Here is a 19,514-nt window from a genome sequence, read left to right on the forward strand (position 1 = left end):
ATATATGTATTCAAATTATTTAATTATAAAAAAAAAAATTCATTTTTTTTTTTTTTTCAAATATATATATATATATATGTATGTATATAGGGCCACTGCTTTGATTTATGTTTATGTTATATTGTGAACTATATATATATAGATACATATCGTTATCTTTCTTCTTCTTGTTTTAACTATTTCGAATAGATTTTGTTAAGCATAGTCGAGCATTATCATACTCTATATATAGGCTTATGGCTGTTGTCTATAGTGTTGGCCTGCTTACGATCTATGTAAACTTATATAGATATTTATCTTCATAGATTACATATATCATATCTTGTTTTTTTTTTTTTTTGTTGTTGTTGTTGTTTTTAAATACACAAATAAACGCAGAAATTGTTTACCTCATTGTATTTACATACATTTTTCGAATCTTAAGTTTTCTCATTTCTCGTGACTCTAAGCTAAACAAACTAAAGATCTATATAGAGCTATATATGTATATATACATATATTTATATAGTGCTAACAAATTCATTCAGTTTTTTTTTTTTTGTTTTTTTTTTTCATATTCATATTTTGTAGTTTTAAAAAAAATGTTTGCCAAAAATATATATATATATAGAAACTAGAGATCTATATTAATAAATAGATTTCCATAAACTAAAATTATAACAAAATAAGTTGTTAATGTTTTTTGTCGATTTGAATGAAGTCAAATCATCATATATGAACGAAAAAAAAAAAAAAAAAACAATAAAACTATTCTAGGCGCAATTTTTGCTGACTTGACTTGGTGTCCGTTGGTTGTTGTTAAACATTTGTTGTTGTTTATTTCTTGTTGTTTATTGTTTATTCTGTTAGGCTTTCAATGGTGATCTGAATATATACATATACATATATATACATACATATATATATAAAGATATATATGTATATATATAAACATATATGCATATGGTACAATTGTTGTTGGGCTTTTACAATTTTACAAGTATATAATTAGAGTAAAAAGCGTATTTTTTATAGCAAATATATAAAGTTATATAGATATATAGATATGCATATATATATACATATATATATAGCTATATATACATATATACATATATATATGTGTGTGTGTTTGTATAGTTGATGTGTTTGTAGTTGGCTTATGTTTCTGTGTTTGTGTGTGTGTGTGTGTGTGTGTTTGTGGCAACAATACCCAGCAGCACAACAACACTTCTAACTATGGTTTCTCTCAACAATTATACATGCAACATAACATATATATAAAATAATTTTGTGTTTGTTTTTTTTTTTTTTGCTTTTGTTTTCCATTTTTGCTTTGCCTTGCTTTTCATTTGCTTTGCTTTGCTTTTGTTTTCCTTTGTTTCATTTCTTGTTTAAACTGATTTGTTCATTTGTTGTTGTTGTTGTTGTTTCCTTCTCAAGTTTACATCGGCTGCGAATCATCTTGATCGCTGTAGAACACTACGTATTTGCTATTGACGATGGCATTCCAAGCTGTAGGACAGAAAAGGGAGACGTTAGTGAATGCATTGTATCTTATATCTATAACAATATTTATATATATGTTCTATCTAAGTATATTATAATTTGATATTTTAGCCGTACTTCTATGAGCTACTATATCTTCCTAGCCAATCCTTGCCTAGACAATCTATGGTATCTACATCTATACTAATATGTTCTTCCATATCTCTATCCATGATCTATGATCTGTCATCCATATCTATATCCATGATCTATGATCTTTCATCCATATCTATATCTATAATCTATGATCTGTCATCCATATCTATATCCATGATCTATGATCTATGATCTATGATCTATGATCTATGATCTATGATCTATGATTTATCATCTATATCGACATCTATGATCATTTATATTTATATTATTATATCTATATCTATATCTATATCTATATCTATATCTATATCTATATCTATATCTATATCTATATCTATATCTATATCTATATCTATATCTATATCTATATCTATATCTATATCTATATCTATATCTATATCTATATCTATATCTATATCTATATCTATATCTATATCTATATCTATATCTATATCTATATCTATATCTATATCTATATCTATATCTATAACTTCCTAGCCAATCCTAACTTAGACAATCTATGGCTGATCTGATCCAACGAGCACAATATATAACTAATATCATACTATGTATCATCATAAATATAACTAATCTCATTTAACAATTTCTTTTACGGCCTGTCCTATTCAGCAGGAATCTCTCTATAAAGTAGATTGACTCTATCAGCAGACGACTTTGTTCTATGCACTGATTAAGCTTGCATTTATATAAATATTTATTTCTTCGCTCGACTTACAGCTGCTGATGTAGTCCACGATGAGCTCCGTGTTGGACATTTGACTTTGACGTGACGATGTTGCAGACATGGTTGCTGATGATGATGATGCTGTTGGGATTGGTGTGGCTGTCGCCCCAAACTCCGTTTTGAGATCAGACATAAAGCTGAGCTCGTGCAGCGGCGGCTCCTCGTCCTCGTCATCTAGATTATCAGCAGCAACAGCATTGTCAGCGGCAGCAGCTGCTGCTGTATGCACTCCACTGCCCAGGCCGTAGGAGCTATAGAGAGCTGGTCGTGGCTTGGCATTAGCAACTGTCGCCGGCTGCTCGCGTGAATTGCTGCGACTGCAGCTGCCGCTGCGCGACGAGGCCTCTGCGGCAGCGGCGCGGGCAGCTGCAATAATTGCTGCCTCGATATCGTTGCATGTCTCCAGCTGCTGCATGGGCAGCGGCTCATCTTGGCAGCTGCTGCAGCTGCTGCTGTTGCTATGGCTGTGGCTGTGGCTGTGGCTGGCATTGGCATTGGCGTTGCCGGCGCTGGCCTTGCTTAGGAAACTATTCACCTGATCCTTGATGGTGGCCGCAGCTGAATTCGATATGTTGGCAGTGCCATAGATGCCGCTGTCGCTCGACTGATTGGCCAAGTGCAAGGCGGCGCTGCCGCCGTTGCCATTACTGCCACTGCCGCTGCCGTTGCCGTTGCTGGTGCTGCTCAGCGTCGACGAGGAGGCGGAGGTGGAGCAAGAGGCCGATGAGGATGGCGTCGATGAAGTCGATGAGCTGTTGTTGGCGGCTGCGGCATTGGGCGACGACTGTGCCGCCTGCCCTGAGATCAGCAGCATATCCATGCAGGCCGAACTATTGACCAAATCGGAGGCGGCACCCGAATCGTTTAGCATCTGCAGCTGCAACTGTTGCTGCTGTTGCTGCTGCTGCTGCTGTTGTTGCTGTTGGTCACAGCTGGAATCTGTTGCAGTTGCTGCTGTTGCTGTTGTCGGCGTCGTCTGCTGCTGCTTGTCCACCTGATGCTTAGTGGGCTTCTCGTCCGACTCCTCCTTGTCGCTGGCATCGTCGAACAGCTTCAGCTCGTCCTCATTGAAGTCGCCAAAGATGAACTCGTTGTTGAGCCTGCCCAGCGCCGAGTCGCGATCATCGTTGAGTATAATCACAGCGGGTCTATTGCCCGCCGGCAGTGCTGTCTGCACGCCAGCGGCCACAGTGTTGCAGCTGCTGTGCCTCTTGGCCACCTCCGTCTGCGTGGCAGCAGTTGCCTTGTTGTTGTGGCAGCATGTGTTAAAGCTAATGGGCGGCGACGTCGTCATCGTCGACGTTGATTGCTCCTCCTGACTAGGCTTCTTCTCCTTCTTGCTGCTGCTGCTGCTGCTGCTGTTGCTGTTGCTGTTGCTGTTGCAGCTGCTGTTGCTGCTGCCAGGTGATAGTTCCTTTGGCTTGCTCTTAGCCTTGGCTGAGGTAGTTGCTGTAGCAGCAGCAACTGTTGCTACTGCTGTTGCTGCTGTCGTCACATCTTGGTTGAGCTTCTCCTTTTCCTTCTCCTTTTCCTTTTCCTTCTCCTTTTCTTTCTCCTTCTCCTGCTGCTGTTTGGCAGCTGCGGCAAAGTTAATGTTGCTGCTGATGGCCGAAGGCAGCGACACATAGTTGACGCTGTGCCGCTTCACAGTCTTCTCCAGCGCCGGATACTGCAAGTCCAGATTGCTGCTGTTGAAGTTGTAGCTGCTGCTGCTGTTGCTGCGGGCATCGTGCTCGACACTCTTGGACTTTTGCAGCGCTGGCAGCGCCGACTGCTGTTGATTCGAGGTGGCATTGGTTGATGATGTTGCTGCTGCTGCTGCTGTTGTTGCTGCTGTGGACGCAGCTGCTGCCGAGCTCTGCAATTGTTGCTTCTCCTCGGTCTCGCCGCTGTTGCTCTGCGCTGGCAATTTGTTCAGGCTCTGCGAGTAGCTGACGAGCACAGCGGCTGTTGCGGCGGCTGCTGTTGCTGCTGCTGCTGCTGCTGCTGCAGCGCCCGCTGCTGTTGCTGTTGTTATATTGGCGGCCATGGCGCTGGGCAGCTCTGGGAAGTCGGGACGCGCCTTTGACTTGGCGGCGCGCTGCTTGCTGTTGCTGCTGCCGCTGCTGCTGTTCGTGCTGCTGCTGCTGCTGCCGTTGTTGTTGTCCAGCAGCAACTGGGATGAGCCCGAGTTAGTGCCCGGGCCATCGTGCCCGGCATCGTTGTCCTCGCTGGCGGCCAGCAGTTCGCGCTTGTTGCGTGCGATGTCCGCATACGAGATGGGCGCAGCAGCTCCATGATTATTATGATTCTTATTGTTATTGTTATGGTTGTTATTGTTATTGTTGTTTTGTTTGGCCTGTGCGGCGGCTGAACGCTTATTGTTGCTGCTCTTCTTCTTGCCAGTTTGTATGGGCAGCGAGTGCACCGAGTCGAGATCACTTGAATCAGATTTCTCCGATGGCGGCATGGACGATGTGGACTTGCGACGCGAATTATCTTGAGTGCCAGCAACAACTGTTGTCGCTGCAGCTGCAGCTGCAGTTGCTGTTGCTGATGTTGTGGCGTGCTGTTGTTGTTGCTGCTGCTGCTGCTGCTGCAACTGTTGCTGCTGCTGTTGCTGCTTGTTGCTGCTGTTGTTGTAGCTGGCATGTCCAGCATAATAATTGTTGTTGTTATTGTTGTTGTTGTAATAGTCCATGTTGCTGCCGCGCAAGCGCTGCGACATCATATTGGACGATGCGGACTTTGTAATCTGTTGCATGCGCTGCAAGTTGCCGCCGGTTGTGGCAGCTGCCGCAACGGCCGCATCGTCCATGGTAACGGCGCGCTGCTTCTTTGGTTTCTTCTTTTTGGTGACCACATGGAACTCGGCCGTCTCGGTCAGCACCGTATTGAGCGCCTCCATCTCGGACATGCGCGCCAATGAGGGCAGCTCCAGCGATGGCATTGTGCCGCTCGTCATCGACATTTGGGATGATGTTGCTGCTGCTGCTGCTGCTGTTGCCGCTGCTGCAGCTGCTGTTGCTGCTGGCTCATTGCAGTTGCTGTTGTTGCCGCTGCTGTTGTTGCTATCGTTCAACGCAGGCTCGCCCAAATACTGCAGCTCCTCGGTACCCCAGGAGCGACGCTCGCCCTTGCGTGTCGCCGATGATTGCTGCTGCGACTGCTGCGATGATTGTTGCTGCTGCTGCGGCTGTTGCTGCTGCTGTGATTGCTGCTGTTCCTTGTTGCAGTTCTTATTGATGTCCGCCACGGAAGCGGAATTGTGCTTGCCGCCCTTCTTGTTGCGCATCATCTCAGTGGTTGCCGACTGGCGCTTCAGCTCGTCGACCTCCATCTTCGCACAGCTGCGCAGCTCTTCGAGCGAATTACATTTCTTGAGCTTGTTCTGCTTCTTGCGCTCCTTCTTCTTCTGCTGCTGCTGCTGCTGCTGCTGGGCGCCGTCGTTCTCAATGTATTTGACCAGCTGCTCGACCGGATCCTTGCCGCGATACCCGGCCACAGACTCCACATCCACCGTGGTGGTGTTCCGCTCCTGCTGCGACTTCTTCTTCGCCTTCAGCTTGGTCGGTGGCTGCGACGAGCCGCCAATCTGCTGAATCTGGTTGTAGGTGGCAGCAACCGCTGCAAATGCCATGGCCGGTGTCATCGCGTTACCGCCAGTTGTCAACAGCGTGTCCACGTTGTTCGAGCGCTGCTGATGATGCTGCAGCTGTTGCTGTTGCTGTTGCTGCTGCTGCTGAGCCCCGCTGTTGGCGGTAATCATGGCCGTGAACTGATTGGCGGCGGAGTTGTTGCTGCTGTTGCTGCTGCCGCTGCCGCTGCCGTTATTGTTACTGTTACTGTTGTTGCTGCTGGTGGTGGTGCTGCTGCTGTTGCCGTTGCCGTTGCCGTTGCCACCGGCAGCAGCGATTGCCGCCGCTGCTGCGGCGACGGCGGCGTAGCCATCGTTCAGGGCGTTGCCGTTCTCATCAAACTGGCGCTGCAATGGCAATAGACGAACATTCATCAATATCATAATCAACTCATCAATACAATCTATCAATAAAGAGCTTAACGCGTGCCGTTAAACCACACACAACTTAACACTAACCATCAGCTTCAATTTTGCAAATTGTACCGTTCGCTTGTTCTTGCAACGCTTCAACAATTTCACATTCATTTCTATATGCTTAACTTCTTCTCTTACTTCACGATTCACAAAATTATTATTCTATATATGGAAAGCAAAACAAAATTTTAAAAACGAACAAACAACAAAAAACAAAAAAAAAAAAAAAAAAAAAACAAAAAAAAAACAAACCAAAAATATTCAATTTTTGTTGTGGGAGCTTCAGGTGTGCGTTGTGTGTGTTCTGTGTGTTTGGGGTGTTCTGGCCGTGTTGCATTGTGGGCTCTATGGCTCTGCACTCTGGTTCCTATCGAATCTTTACCCCAACTCCAAGTGTTATCCGATCCCCATATTACTATAATTAATTACGGCGTTCGTTCGTCTCTTTGTTCGTTCGTCTTGTTGTGGACTTGTCAAATGGATGTCCAATAACAATTGTTTCCACTAATATTACGCCTATTTACATTTGTTTTTCTTTAGCTACATAGAAAACTAATTATGATATAGGAGATATGAACATATACAATCAACAGTTTTTGAGCTAATATGGGAAATTTTAGATTTATATGTTGGAACTGAAACCTGAGATTTTCTAGTATTATAGTGGGGAGCGGGACGACAGATGAATAGAATCATAGAAACCATTTGGCTCAACTAAATTTGCAGAAACTTAGAATATTCTCGATGTGGTTTGATTTTTACAATTATTCGACATTCGAAATATTCATCCAATCTATTCTAATCGATAATATAACGGATTAAAAATGCATATACATTTAACTATTTAAGTTTCTAGCTTTCAATCGAACTAGATTAAGAATATTTATACATATATGTACTATGGAGTACGATAACATATGGATATTCCTATAGATCGATTTCAATAGATTGAATTTTGCTCTCCAATAATTTTGCCCAGTATAAAATCAACTCAAACTGATTCTTGTTGGGTTGAGGTTTATATAAGTAATACACATAATCTCACTGCCCTATCAAAGGGATAGATTTCACGAGATCTATATAAAGAATACACATAATCTCACTGCCCTATCAAAGGGATATCCATAGATCTCGTGAGGTCTATATAAAGAATACTCATAATCTCACTGCCCTATCAAAGGGATATCCATAGATCTCGGTGTTTGTATGAGTGAGATCATAATGAGACTGAACATCATCTATTCCATATGTCAACATCGTTCTGCCATATATTATTAGGTCAAATAATACATAGCCTTTGACTTATCAATTCGAATGAGAAGAGCCTTGGTCAACAGCTGTGCGCCAGATCTGGAGTCTCGGTTCTTTTCCCAAGTAGTGCAAGTCTGCAGCAGTTGCTGTTGATTGTGGAGCTTATGGCTAAGCAACAATGCTTCTTTGTATTGTTTAGTTATGCCGCTAATTACATGTATCACATGTCAATTAATTAGCCTCAAATTATTGCATTACATTACAGCTAATTGCGAATATAAATTGCAGAAACTCTAGGAATACGGCAGGTAGCAAACGATGTATGTTATTATTCAAATGCATTTTTGCTGCTCTTACACACTCTTATATGGGGTATATGTACAAAATGGCCTTGGCTTAACTGTAGTTCCTATAGCAACTGTCTCGACGCGAAACGAAACACTTAAAGCTATTTACAGTTATCTTAACACACACTACGCAACGATGCTAAGACGGACACAACAGACACAACTGACAAATATGCCTCATAGACAACATTTAATGGGGAACTGGACTGCAGCTCTACGGCCAGCGAGACAGGGTGAAGCCTCTGTCAATAGCTTGGCGCAGGCACAGTTCCAAGGGCCCTCGCTCGTCCGTTAAGTACTGGGCATATTTACAATCAGTTAACACTCTATCGATCACGCACACATACAGACATACACACACGTAAACTATGCATTAATGGTTTGGCTGAATGTTTCGATTCAGTCCGCCCAGCTTAATCCAATAAGTTCAGGGCAGTTCTACAATATGATAGGCCCGCTTCTTACCGTTGTGGACTTGGCGCTGTGCGAGGCAGCAACAGCTGCCGTGGCCGCCGCGGTCATCATGTGTCCAATTTTGGCCGTACGCAGATCGGGGCCAGCGAATGGATCAGCGGAATTGCTGCCGGTATCGTGGCCGGTGGCGACCGAGGATGTGGAACTGCCGACGCCATAGACCGAAGAGCATGCCGTATAGCTGTCATTGAGCGATACATAGCCGGCCTCCACTTTGCGCTTGTGCTCGTCCAGAGTGAGCGTGAATGGGCCGCCAGCACCCGCGGCGCCTGGACCATTCGACGGCATGGCGGCGTATTGTGAGTGCTGCTGTTGCCGCAGTTGCTGCTGCTTGGCAGACTGCTCCAGCATGGAAAAGTGCAGCGGATCATCGATTAGGAACTCTTTAACAGCGCCCGATTCAATGGCAACGGCCAGGTGCTGCTTCTGTTGTTGCTTCTGCTTCTGCATCTGCTGACCACCGAGAATGTCCAGCGGCTGTTCACATTTGAAGGTCATGGGCTTATCCTTGTGCTGCGCATCCGAATGTAGCTCCTTTTTATCAATATTATGTGTGGTTTATATTTTTGTTTCGATTTTGGTTATACAAGAAATAAAGAATTGCACAAAGTTTAATATATATATTGTTGTTGTTGTTGTTGTAACGCTTGTTTCTTGATTGAATTGTAAATATTGCCCAGTTCTTAAAACGCGTTTAATTTTTCTTGTTTTTCTTTTTTACATTCACCTCAACTTCACACATACACACACACAAACCGATTTTACCGACAACCTTCAATCATGATTGATGTGAATTGTTAATTGTTAAATTGTTCATTGTTAATGATAGTGTTAGAGCAAGAGCAGAACAACGCATAGAATAAACAACATTTAGTTGGGTTAAAATTTTGTGTGTTTTTCTCTGGGAAAGATTTTTGGTTATTTTGGTTTGGCAAATGGGATATGTTATGAGATGAGAGCAATGGGTGAGCTTGAATTGATTTGATTAATACTCTAATTGAATTATCTCTTTGGGCAGCCCTTAGAGAAACGAATGTGAGGACTCCCAGCTCCTGCAACAAACTAAAGACTATGAGAGAGAGAGAGAGAGAGAGAGAGAGAGAGAGAGAGAGGGAGAAAGAGAGAGAGGGAGAGAGAGACAGATGATGGTGATGATGATTATGTCTTTAGTAGACTGTTCAGGCCCTCAACCAATATTGACACAAATGGCATGATACGGTCTTATATGGATAGTTAAGCAAATGTTTGTGTTTGTGTATACTGTTGTTATTGTTGTAGTTGTTGTTATTATTGTTGAATAAGCTTATATTAAACAAAATTGTTGCAGTCATATTGACCTCCCACATAGACATACATATTCCTTACCTCCTGCTCATAGATTTGGCCGCCAGCGACATCGATGGCCACGCCATCCTGATCGAACTGCACGACCATGTTGCCAGTCTCATTCAGCTGACTGGGCAGGCTGTTGCTGCTGTTGTTGTTGTTGCCGCCGCTGCCGCTGCTGCTGCTGTTGTTGTTGCTGTTACCGTTGCGATTGTTTTTGCTGCCACTGGCATTGACACCGCTGAGCACCATCTGCTCGCCAACGTTCAGCTTCTGCTTAATATCCATATTGGCCTCAAAGTTGACGCTGCTGGGCAAACTGCCGCCTTCGCGCTGTCGCGCCGACACAGACGAGTTTGAGTTGATCTTGAATTTTTTCAGGACCAGAGTGGCGTTTTGGTTGTTGCTATTGTTGCTGTTGCTGCTGCTGCTGCTGTTGTTGTTATTGTTGTTGTTGTTGTGCTGTTGGCGTCGATTGGCTCGAGCGTTGCTGCTGTTGCCGCTGCTGCCGCTGGCGCCACTCAGCTGATAATCACAGTTGAAACGTTGGGTTGCTGCCGCTGTCGCCGCCGCCGCCGCCACTGACGTCGTTGCCAGCTCGCTGCGATGCGTCGCCTCCACTAAATCCTGCAAAGAGCCGAACTGTCTATGACGCTGTGATGCCGTCCGATGGTTGCTATGATAGCCGCCACTGCTGCTATATGTATTGTTGTTGCTGTTGCTGCTATTGTGCGCACCAAAGTTGCTGCCGCCGCTGCCTACGCTACTACTGTGGCCATAATAGCCGCTGGACGTTGATGATGATGATGCGGACGTGTTGCGTGTTAAGCAGTTTTTAATGACACGACGATAAGAATTCTCCTCGTCGTACTCAGCCTTCTTAAGCATTTGCTATAAACAATATGCAGCAGCGTATTAACATGGTGATCTACTTGGATCAACTAAACAACTGCTTACCAGAAAACGCTCGCTTTTGTTTTTTCTGTCGCTAGGGCTGCGATACCAATAGGCCTCCTCGAGCAGTTTCTTCAATGATGCGTCGTCGAGATCATTTATTTCGCTATCCTCCCAGGGATCGTATTTTGTCTGCAAATTAGTTGAAACATTTTCATTAAATCGTGCTGCGCATTCGTGCATAACCTCAACAACACTTAGTGCCAAAGCAACGGTATTTACTGGAAGTATGTATGTATGAGATGAACAGGGCTGTAGTGCCTGGAAATGTAGCGTGCGGCTTGGCTAGCAGCTTTGACTACAATTTCAAGTTGAGCCCGCTTCTTGCCGCTGCAACACTTTGCTCGGGTTAATAATTCTAACACACAACGCACTTGGGCTACAGTTTTTATAGTTGTGCGTGAACACATACACAATCATTTACCTATTTATGTACATAAATATGTACATACAATATTTGTACATATATGTACGTTTTATGTAGATATGTCAGGCTCAAGTCACAGAAGGCGCACACACAACACACACGAGTGCAATAAATAAAATAAAATAAATTAAACACAACAAATTTAAATGCGTGTGGTTAGGTCTAGTGCGGCGGCTGCGGCGGCGCCACAGAACAAAACGCTTGACGATAGGAGGTTCATACAATTGTGGTTTGGTTTTCTCAACAAACTCGAAAGAACAACACAAAAACAAAAACTATTAAAATAAAAGAGAGAGAGATACAAGAAATTGAATTTATCAAATAAAATAAACCAAAAATTGTTCAATGCGATATGAAACGCGTTCGGCCTGCCGATCTGCAAACTTGCATTACACTGAGGCACGCCACAGTGACAAAACAATATTGCGTGAGTGCGTATGAGTGTGTGGAATGGAAGGAGCTGATAGATAACGGCATTTCTCCATAACCATTCCAGGCGAACAGTGTACGCAAATGAAATGAAAAATGCCCCTTCTGATAATTGCGATCTTTTTCTAGTGGCCATTGCTGCTGCTGCTGCTGCTGTTATTGTCGCTGTTGCCTGCTGCCAGACGGCCGAATGTCTCAACTAAAGTAACGGGTTCTTTTCCCATTACTCTGTAATGCGCAGAATTTGCGCGAAACAGAGACGTTCAATAACAGACAATAAATACGAAATAAATATCGAAACGAAATAATGAAATGAATGATTGTGTTGCTATTAATTAAGTTTATAGTTCTCTCTCTTCATCAATTTGTGTATGTTAACTAAATAACTTTTTTTTTTAATCAATATACAATATTTTATATGTACACAAATTTGAACTATGGTCGTGCGTAGACACATGCAAACCAAACATACATACATTCAATATACACACTATGTATGTACATACATGCATACATATGTATGAGTGTCTGCACATGTTAGTTTTGATGTCGATATTTATAGAATGTTTGTGCGATTTTTATTGGATATGTAATTTAAAAATCTTTCAAAGAGAAATACATACATACATATTTATGTACATATGTATGACGTGCGACGACAGTGAAGCGAAAACATACATACATATGTTTGTACATGCGTACATCATGTACATATGTATGTGTATAGGACATACATACATGCATATACATTGGAATGTATGTACACATGTACATATATATTAACAGCTATACCTGCATGTGTGTATGTATTTTGTGCGTGTACAAAATAATTGCAAATGTCCGCTGGAAATGGTCGAACCACAACACACATACACACACAGAGGCAGAGTCGCAAATTCTTTTGGAAATGAACAGTGCACGAAATAAATCTAATAAACAAAAAGAAACGGAGGAAAGAGAATGGAGTTAAGTTTAGAAAATAGGGCAACAAAACGGAAAAGGAAATTTACAGTGAGTAGAAACTGCAAAATACAACAAAAAATTTGATTTACGTGAATTTCAATGTCATTAGAGAATTAGCCGTTGCCTGCGACAGTTTAGACTCAAATTATTTGAATTGTCACGAAGGATTATCGATACATGTACATACATATGTATGTATGTACATTTGTATGTGTGTACAAAATGTTTGCTTATCTGTTTGTTTAGATGCATTTATTGCTTTGCTTAGCTTACGTACCCTTTTATTCTTTTGACGCTTGCCCACATTTTGGTCATCCTGGGTTTTGCCTTTGGTGGTGGCGCCGCGTCGCTGATGCAGCGCCGTTGCCGCGGCAATCACCTCTGGCGCAGGTTGGCCCGATTTACTAAGCAGCGGCGTCAATTTTAAATTGTGGTGTGCCGTATTTGCAGCGCTGTCCTGGCCGGCAGCGCTGCAGGCACCACCTTCCCCGCTGCTACTGTTGCTTTTCTTATCAACAGCCGCCACATGATTCTGGCTAAGATCAACGACAGCCGCCGATGGACTACTGTTATTATTGTTGCTGTTGCTGTTGTTGTTGTTGCTGCTGCTGCTGTTGGTGTTGTTGGACAGATCGTTGGCGGGTCGCTGCTCCAGCTTTACATTGTGCGACATCAAGGTGGTTAGCTGCTCCTGGAAATAGGGCGTCGGCGTCGTCTTAGTCGATGTGGTTGTCGAGGTACTCTCACTCAACGTCCCGGCGGCAATCGAAACGATTGGCGTATCAGGAATAATAGCCTGGATTTTCGTTACCAATGTGGCAATATTGCTATCTTTATCCTTGGCGTTGCCGGCGACGACGGTGGCGGCGCTGCCTGTTGATATGGCCTTGATGAGTTGCGCAGCTGCTGCGCTGCTATTGCTAGCAGATGCAGTTGCACTTGCTGTTGCAGTTGCACTTGCTGTTGCTGTTGCAGATGTGGATATTGTGGATGATGATAAGGTTGTCGCTGATGATGATATTGATGAAACACCAATTTGTTCATTGTTCATCTTTTTTGGCATCGAACAAACAACGAAATGCCATTAAAATTACAAAAGCACACACAAATGACAGTTGTCAGTTCCGAAACAAAACCTGGCAATATAAAAAAACAACAACAACAAAATAAATGAGACATATATATATACCCATACCTACTTATATGTACATGTGCACAAGAGGAGAGTATAAACTACGATAGAGCTTATAAACACACTCTCTGCATTTGTCTCTCGCTCTCGCTTGCTCACACTTCACGCTCTTTCCCTCACACTCCTAATTCCCAGTTAACGGTTACTTACCAAATAGATTTCCAATAGGGGATGTGGGATATGCTCTGCAGATCCCAATGTCCTAGAAAAACAGCTGTCAAGGCCACCGACGCGCGTGTTAGCGCCGCAGCCAGTGGCACCCAGAAGGGCACCGTTAATGCTGTTAAGCTCGCTCTTCCGTTCACTCTCGTTGCGCTTGTCGTTGTTGTTGCTGTGGTTGTCCTGAATGGAACGTTGCCCAATTGCAACTCGCGTTGTTTTATGTCTGGCGTAAGTTTTTTCGTTCTTTTTCTTTCTCTCTCATACACACACGCAATTGTCGCTATTGTTTATTTGAGAACGTAAATGAACTGTAGAACTGTTGTTGTTTGTTTTTTTTTTTTTAGTAAAACTTAATGATGTACAAATGCCGCTTGCTTACGCACTGTAGTAGTTTGTGTTGATTTTGCTGATTTTATGATTTTATGCTTTTTTTCTCTCTGCTCGTTCTCTTATTATCTCTCCTTGTTAGTTGAATTGTTGATTTTTCGCCTTAATGCAGTTGTCAGTCCGTCAAACGAAGGCAACCAGTTAAATTGCTTTAAAGCGGAGCAACCTTGTCACTACCATTTGAATTGAAAACACTCACATTGCCGACACCGCATCTGCACATTATCAAACATTAAAGCAAAATAACAGAAAAAAAATATAGATTTAATAAATGAAATGCGACTTGTCAAAAAAATCATTTGCCTTGCAAAGCCGCGCAGTGTTGCCAAATAGAGATGTGCGATATTCACATGCCTCTCATCTCTAGATGCAAAGCGAAATTTACATACGGTCATATTTCGTGGCCGATGTTATTTTTGGCACATACACTCGCACACAAACTATCTGACTAGATATTTAAATTATCGAATATATTGGTTTTGCGTTAAAATTAAATGATATAGGTAGATCACAATGTGTTTATGAATTGCCAATTGCCGCTTGGAAGTTGGGAAGTTGGAAAGTTGTTTGCACATGCGTTGGCAGCCCTGGCATTCTGTTGTCAGTGGCAACACTAGCGCAAACACGTCATTTTGCCACACAGTTTTTTTTTGTTGTAGCAATTTACAAATACGTTCTATTAGCATGAGCAGCGCTACACATACGATGCGCGCTCACGCACACATGCATGCATATTCTGTATATGTATCGACAAGTACACATGTACATATACACAAATGAGCTCATATATGGACAAACAGTGCTTACTTTGCACTTTTAATTTGTTGTTAAACGTTGAGCGAATTGTTTTTTCTTCTGATACATACGCAATGCACACAAACACTCGCATACACGCACGCACACGCACTTGCTTATGCACCTTCCACTACACATATGTATGTGTGTACATTTTTCTGACCTTCTCTTGCACATAGCGAAAAAAATACATATATTGCTGTAGACGGTCCAGCGTAAGCACACACACGCATCGATAACGTTAACAATTCATCATATGTCCATAATTTAAATGCACAACTTTGAAATTTATGTTTAATTACACATGAAACGTAAAAATTCTGAAAAGAACGAACACTTTAGAGCGCAGTTGTTTTGCTTTACAACACTTTCGCAGGTCTTTCACAGCACTATTGGCGACTTATGAGGTAATCGAATACTTGCCCGATAGAAATAGCCGTAATACAACTCTGGGCATTGACACTGCACTCCGCACACTTTTGCGATATTAAGACTTTAAAAGCCTTATTATCAACTAGTTTAGCTTGTAAAACTGAAATGAAACTCTTATAAAAAGTCAAATCTGTAGTATTTCGTTTTTATTTTTCTAGTATCGATAACGAAAATTTTACTCGGATTTCATTAAGGTAATATATCGATATCCTAGCCGAGGCAAAAGCACTATCGATTTCGAGGCGTCACTTTGATCCTGACTGTTTTGCGACGCGGAGCGTTTTGCGAATAGCTGAAATAAAATTCTGAATTCCTATGAATATAACGAAATGAAGACCAAATACGAATTCGACGATGATGTTTCATCAATTTGTGAATCGACGGTAATTATCCAGCAATTAACTAACAATTTTCAGCCAACAAAAATCAAATAGAGTACAACTGCAACGGCCAAGTATAGCCCTCTCGCTCTAACCTGCGCTCCATTTTGATTTTTTTTCTTTTTTTTTTTTGTGCGCGTCGTTTTTCTTTTTTTTTTTTGTGTGTTGCACTTTAACTATAATAATTGTTGATGCTTATAACAGGCCGCCTTGACCGAGGGCTGTCGTCTGTCCGTGCGCATGCACAAAACCGACGATTGGCCTTTGGCTGAGATTGTTAGCATCAAAGAGCAGGACGGGAAGCGTCAGTTCTATGTGCACTATGTGGACTGTAAGTAAACATCAATAACAAATAAAAACAATTGTAAGTGAACATTGCGACGCCTGCACAGTTAACAAGCGTCTGGACGAGTGGGTCAACGAGGATGACTTGGATACGCGCAAGGTGCAGTTCCCACGGCGCGACGGGCCGCAAACTGGCACCAGTACGGGCGTTACCACGCCCAAGCGCCACCATTCGCTGGCAGGCAGTGTGTCGCGCCCGACATCTCCGCAGCCGCAGAACGCCGGCGGCCTCAGCGGTGCCATCGCTGGCGGCTCCATGGCCAACTCTAACAGCGGCACTGAGCTGGTCAATGGCAATAATGTGCTAGCTGCTGCACTGCAGAAGCGCATTAATCGTCGTCGCAAGGTGCACGGACCGCATCACTCGCAGTCGGTGCAGCAGCAGCAACAGGCGCAGGCGCAGCAGCCACAGACGCCTCAGACTCCGCAGACGCCTGTTCACGTGACAGGCGATGGCGGATTGTTGCCCACAACTTCTTTGGGCGCTGCTGCAGCTGCTGGGAATGACGACGCCTCGCAGGACGGCAAGATGGCAACGCCTCGCCAATCGGGCAGCATGGTCACCCACCAGGATGACGTGGTCACGCGCATGAAGAACGTTGAGATGATCGAGCTTGGCCGCCACCGCATCAAGCCATGGTACTTCTCGCCTTATCCACAGGAGCTGTGCCAGGAGAGCTGCATTTACATTTGCGAGTTCTGCCTGAAGTACTGCAAGAGCCGCAAGTGCCTGGAGCGCCACTTGTCCAAGTGCAACCTCCGCCACCCACCGGGCAATGAGATCTATCGCAAGAATACAATCTCGTTCTTTGAGATCGATGGGCGCAAGAACAAGGTCTACGCCCAGAACCTTTGCCTGTTGGCCAAGCTATTCTTAGACCACAAGACGCTCTACTATGACACTGATCCGTTTTTGTTCTACATCATGACTGAGTTTGACTCGCGCGGCTTTCATATTGTCGGCTACTTCTCCAAGGAGAAGGAGAGCACTGAGGACTATAACGTGGCATGCATCTTGACCATGCCGCCATATCAACGCAAGGGCTACGGCAAGCTCCTCATCGAGTTCAGCTATGAGCTGTCCAAGTTCGAGGGCAAGACCGGCTCGCCGGAGAAGCCGCTTTCCGACTTGGGCTTGCTATCCTATCGCTCCTACTGGGCCCAGACCATACTTGAGATACTGATTAGCCAGAACGCTGGCGCAGATGGCGAGAAGCCCACCATAACCATCAAGTATTTGCAATGCTATATATTTATCTATTCCGATTATTCACTTTTTCTCGCTTCCAGCGACATCTGTGAATGCACCTCTATTAAGAAGGAGGACGTTATCTCCACTTTGCAGAATCTGAATTTGATTAACTACTACAAGGGTCAGTACATTGTCTGCATTTCGCGCGAGACTATTGAACAGCATCAGCGCGCCATGCAGAAGCGCAAGATTCGCATCGACTCCAAGTGCCTTCACTGGACCCCCAAGGATTGGTCCAAGCGCTCCAAGTGGTAACTAAAGTCTCGCTGCTGCTTCGCGCCAGGCTAACACGCTAATCCCTGACAACTCTCTCTCTCTCCTAGAATACGCCCCGCCGGCTGCCTGCGCCCGCGCTTATTTGCTAAACTAATCATTTAACCCACCGAGAGTACAATGAATTCGTTTTTGGCTTGCACATATGCAAGCATTTATCATAGAATGAAAATATTATGTTCCTTATAGTTTTTAATTTTGTTTTTATTTTTTATCATTATCATATATTACAAATATATAAATCTGTTATGGAAACAGTTGGCAACAAAATATTAGATTGATTTATTTTGCACATCTTTGACCAAGGCGGGAATCACTTCCCGATAGCTGCTGTCTCCACGCACTTTCTTCCACACTTTGCTCATTGGAAAGAGTAACGCTTATTCCATGCAACTGAACGTGTGCGACGCTATTGCTGTACTCTTCATTTCCAGTGTCGCGCGCATATGAGCATGTCAGGTCTTGTCGACTAGGTCCCATTCCCATTTTAGCATAGCCAAAATGGCACGCATGCTCTGCTGCTTGAAAGTTTTTGTTTTGTGCAAAACTGCTTACAAATACAATAAATCAATAATCCTCTATGTCACGAACATCCGTGGTTTTGCGATAGTCTAGTAGTATTAGTATAATAATGTGTTCTATCAAAAAAACAAAATATTATTTGCAAATTGGTGTTTTAAATTCGATTTCAATGATGGCAAAGATCATCGAAAAGCATATTGATATCGAATATCGAAGCTTGTGGAGGGGATTAATATGTATGCATGTATATCTTTATTTTGTATTTTTATGCTTATCATGTATGTACATATGTATGAGTATATATTCCTTGAAGGTACTAATTGTAATATATTGCGAGTTATTAATTCGGCGGATCGGCGATCATTTGATCCATTGCCGCCAATGTAGAGAGCTGAAATCCATTTTCCACATTCTGGATCATGGTGTGCAGCGATTTGAACGCTTCTCGGTTTTTGGTGAATTTGTGTTGATTTGAGAGTTTGTTGCGTGGTCGATGATGGTTTTCCAGCTGCTGTTTGCACTCCTCCAGAATTTGAATGTCCAATTCGGTGGGTCGCTTTTCACTGGAGAGAGCGTTGCTTACTTCTTCTAGCTGACCGGGTAGACTTGCCACACGCGCGGCGGCTATTTCAGAGCTCTTCGCTTCGAGTAGCTCGCGCAGGTCAACATTTTTGCTCAAGCTGACCAGGCTTGTGTATTCTCGCTGATATTCCCGTTTGGCTTCGACAAAATGGCGCGCATGCTCTTCGGTTTGACGGTGCATATTTTTGGCTTGCTCTGTGTAGCGCTTGAGAGATTCTAGATGCAGCAGATACTGGACATCTTCGAGGCCATTGTTGGTACTATTTTCTGTTGTCATTGTATATATGTATGTATATAGTTTCAAAAACAAAATTAAATTTAATAAAGATTTTTGAGCTTGTGTTTGTATTTAAAAAAGCACAGCTGGCTTACTGACGACAAATTCCCGACGTTATCGATAGACTGTTAGGTATCGTAATAAACTGTCAATGCTGTTCCATTTGAGTAGTCAAAAATATAATACTGAGATAATGTATGTATTTACAAAATAGATTTAATTAAGTAGTCTACAGTAATGAGTATGGCCAGTGTGATTACTCTCAATGCACTGAAACTTAATATTGAAATACATGTGTATACGCACGGGATGCAATACAATGAAATTATAAATAATTATG

At 43.1% G+C, this 19,514-nt stretch overlaps 3 protein-coding genes across 9 annotated transcripts; 1 reads left to right on the top strand and 2 right to left on the bottom strand.

Annotated features, from left to right (window-relative positions):
- Positions 1 to 1,386: 1,386 nt before the first annotated feature.
- tyf (twenty-four) lies at positions 1,387 to 15,534 on the bottom strand. Of its 7 annotated transcripts, none has more exons than XM_089263062.1 (8): positions 15,447 to 15,534; positions 13,918 to 14,531; positions 12,853 to 13,711; positions 10,760 to 10,888; positions 9,842 to 10,693; positions 8,468 to 9,010; positions 2,363 to 6,335; positions 1,387 to 1,494 (listed from the first exon to the last, which is right to left on the bottom strand). In XM_089263062.1, exons 3-8 carry the CDS (start codon positions 13,636 to 13,638, stop codon positions 1,424 to 1,426), a joined length of 6,354 nt encoding a protein of 2,117 aa, XP_089119188.1. In that variant the 5' UTR covers positions 13,639 to 13,711; positions 13,918 to 14,531; positions 15,447 to 15,534; the 3' UTR covers positions 1,387 to 1,423. The 7 variants fall into 7 exon arrangements, with proteins under 7 accessions (XP_089119188.1, XP_089119187.1, XP_089119189.1 ...); XM_089263061.1 differs by having other exon boundaries at positions 15,414 to 15,524; XM_089263063.1 differs by lacking the exon at positions 8,468 to 9,010 and adding an exon at positions 6,447 to 6,566 and having other exon boundaries at positions 15,275 to 15,516.
- A 232-nt stretch (positions 15,535 to 15,766) lies between these two features.
- Positions 15,767 to 18,063, top strand: Tip60 (Histone acetyltransferase Tip60). The gene is made up of 5 exons (XM_030389832.2): positions 15,767 to 15,926; positions 16,128 to 16,254; positions 16,316 to 17,501; positions 17,559 to 17,771; positions 17,844 to 18,063. Coding segments are annotated over exons 1-5 (1,581 nt in total). The 5' UTR covers positions 15,767 to 15,872; the 3' UTR covers positions 17,845 to 18,063.
- Positions 18,064 to 18,544: 481 nt separating this feature from the next.
- dgt4 (dim gamma-tubulin 4) lies at positions 18,545 to 19,262 on the bottom strand. Its single transcript, XM_030389833.2, has one exon. It carries the CDS (start codon positions 19,172 to 19,174, stop codon positions 18,656 to 18,658), a length of 519 nt encoding a protein of 172 aa, XP_030245693.1. The 5' UTR covers positions 19,175 to 19,262; the 3' UTR covers positions 18,545 to 18,655.
- Between the last annotated feature and the right edge of the window lie 252 nt (positions 19,263 to 19,514).

The sequence above is a fragment of the Drosophila navojoa genome, chromosome X (assembly GCF_054131105.1).
Source record: "Drosophila navojoa isolate 15081-1374.11 chromosome X, UAZ_NAV_1.0, whole genome shotgun sequence".
Taxonomy (NCBI): Eukaryota; Metazoa; Arthropoda; class Insecta; order Diptera; family Drosophilidae; genus Drosophila; species Drosophila navojoa.

What these genes read in the sequence shown, in the direction of transcription:
- tyf (XM_089263062.1), bottom strand. Translation starts at nt 13,638, where the DNA reads ATGCCAAAAAAGATGAACAATGAACAAATTGGTGTTTCATCAATATCA. An exon ending in AGCGTCAAAAGAATAAAAGG is followed by an intron (nt 10,889 to 12,852) that starts GTACGTAAGCTA and finishes ACTAATTTGCAG; the next exon opens with ACAAAATACGATCCCTGGGA. An exon ending in CGTGGACTACATCAGCAGCT is followed by an intron (nt 1,495 to 2,362) that starts GTAAGTCGAGCG and finishes TCTGTCCTACAG; the next exon opens with CTTGGAATGCCATCGTCAAT.
- Tip60 (XM_030389832.2), top strand. Translation starts at nt 15,873, where the DNA reads ATGAAGACCAAATACGAATTCGACGATGATGTTTCATCAATTTGTGAA. An exon ending in CTATGTGCACTATGTGGACT is followed by an intron (nt 16,255 to 16,315) that starts GTAAGTAAACAT and finishes ACGCCTGCACAG; the next exon opens with TTAACAAGCGTCTGGACGAG. An exon ending in AAGCCCACCATAACCATCAA is followed by an intron (nt 17,502 to 17,558) that starts GTATTTGCAATG and finishes TCTCGCTTCCAG; the next exon opens with CGACATCTGTGAATGCACCT.
- dgt4 (XM_030389833.2), bottom strand. Translation starts at nt 19,174, where the DNA reads ATGACAACAGAAAATAGTACCAACAATGGCCTCGAAGATGTCCAGTAT.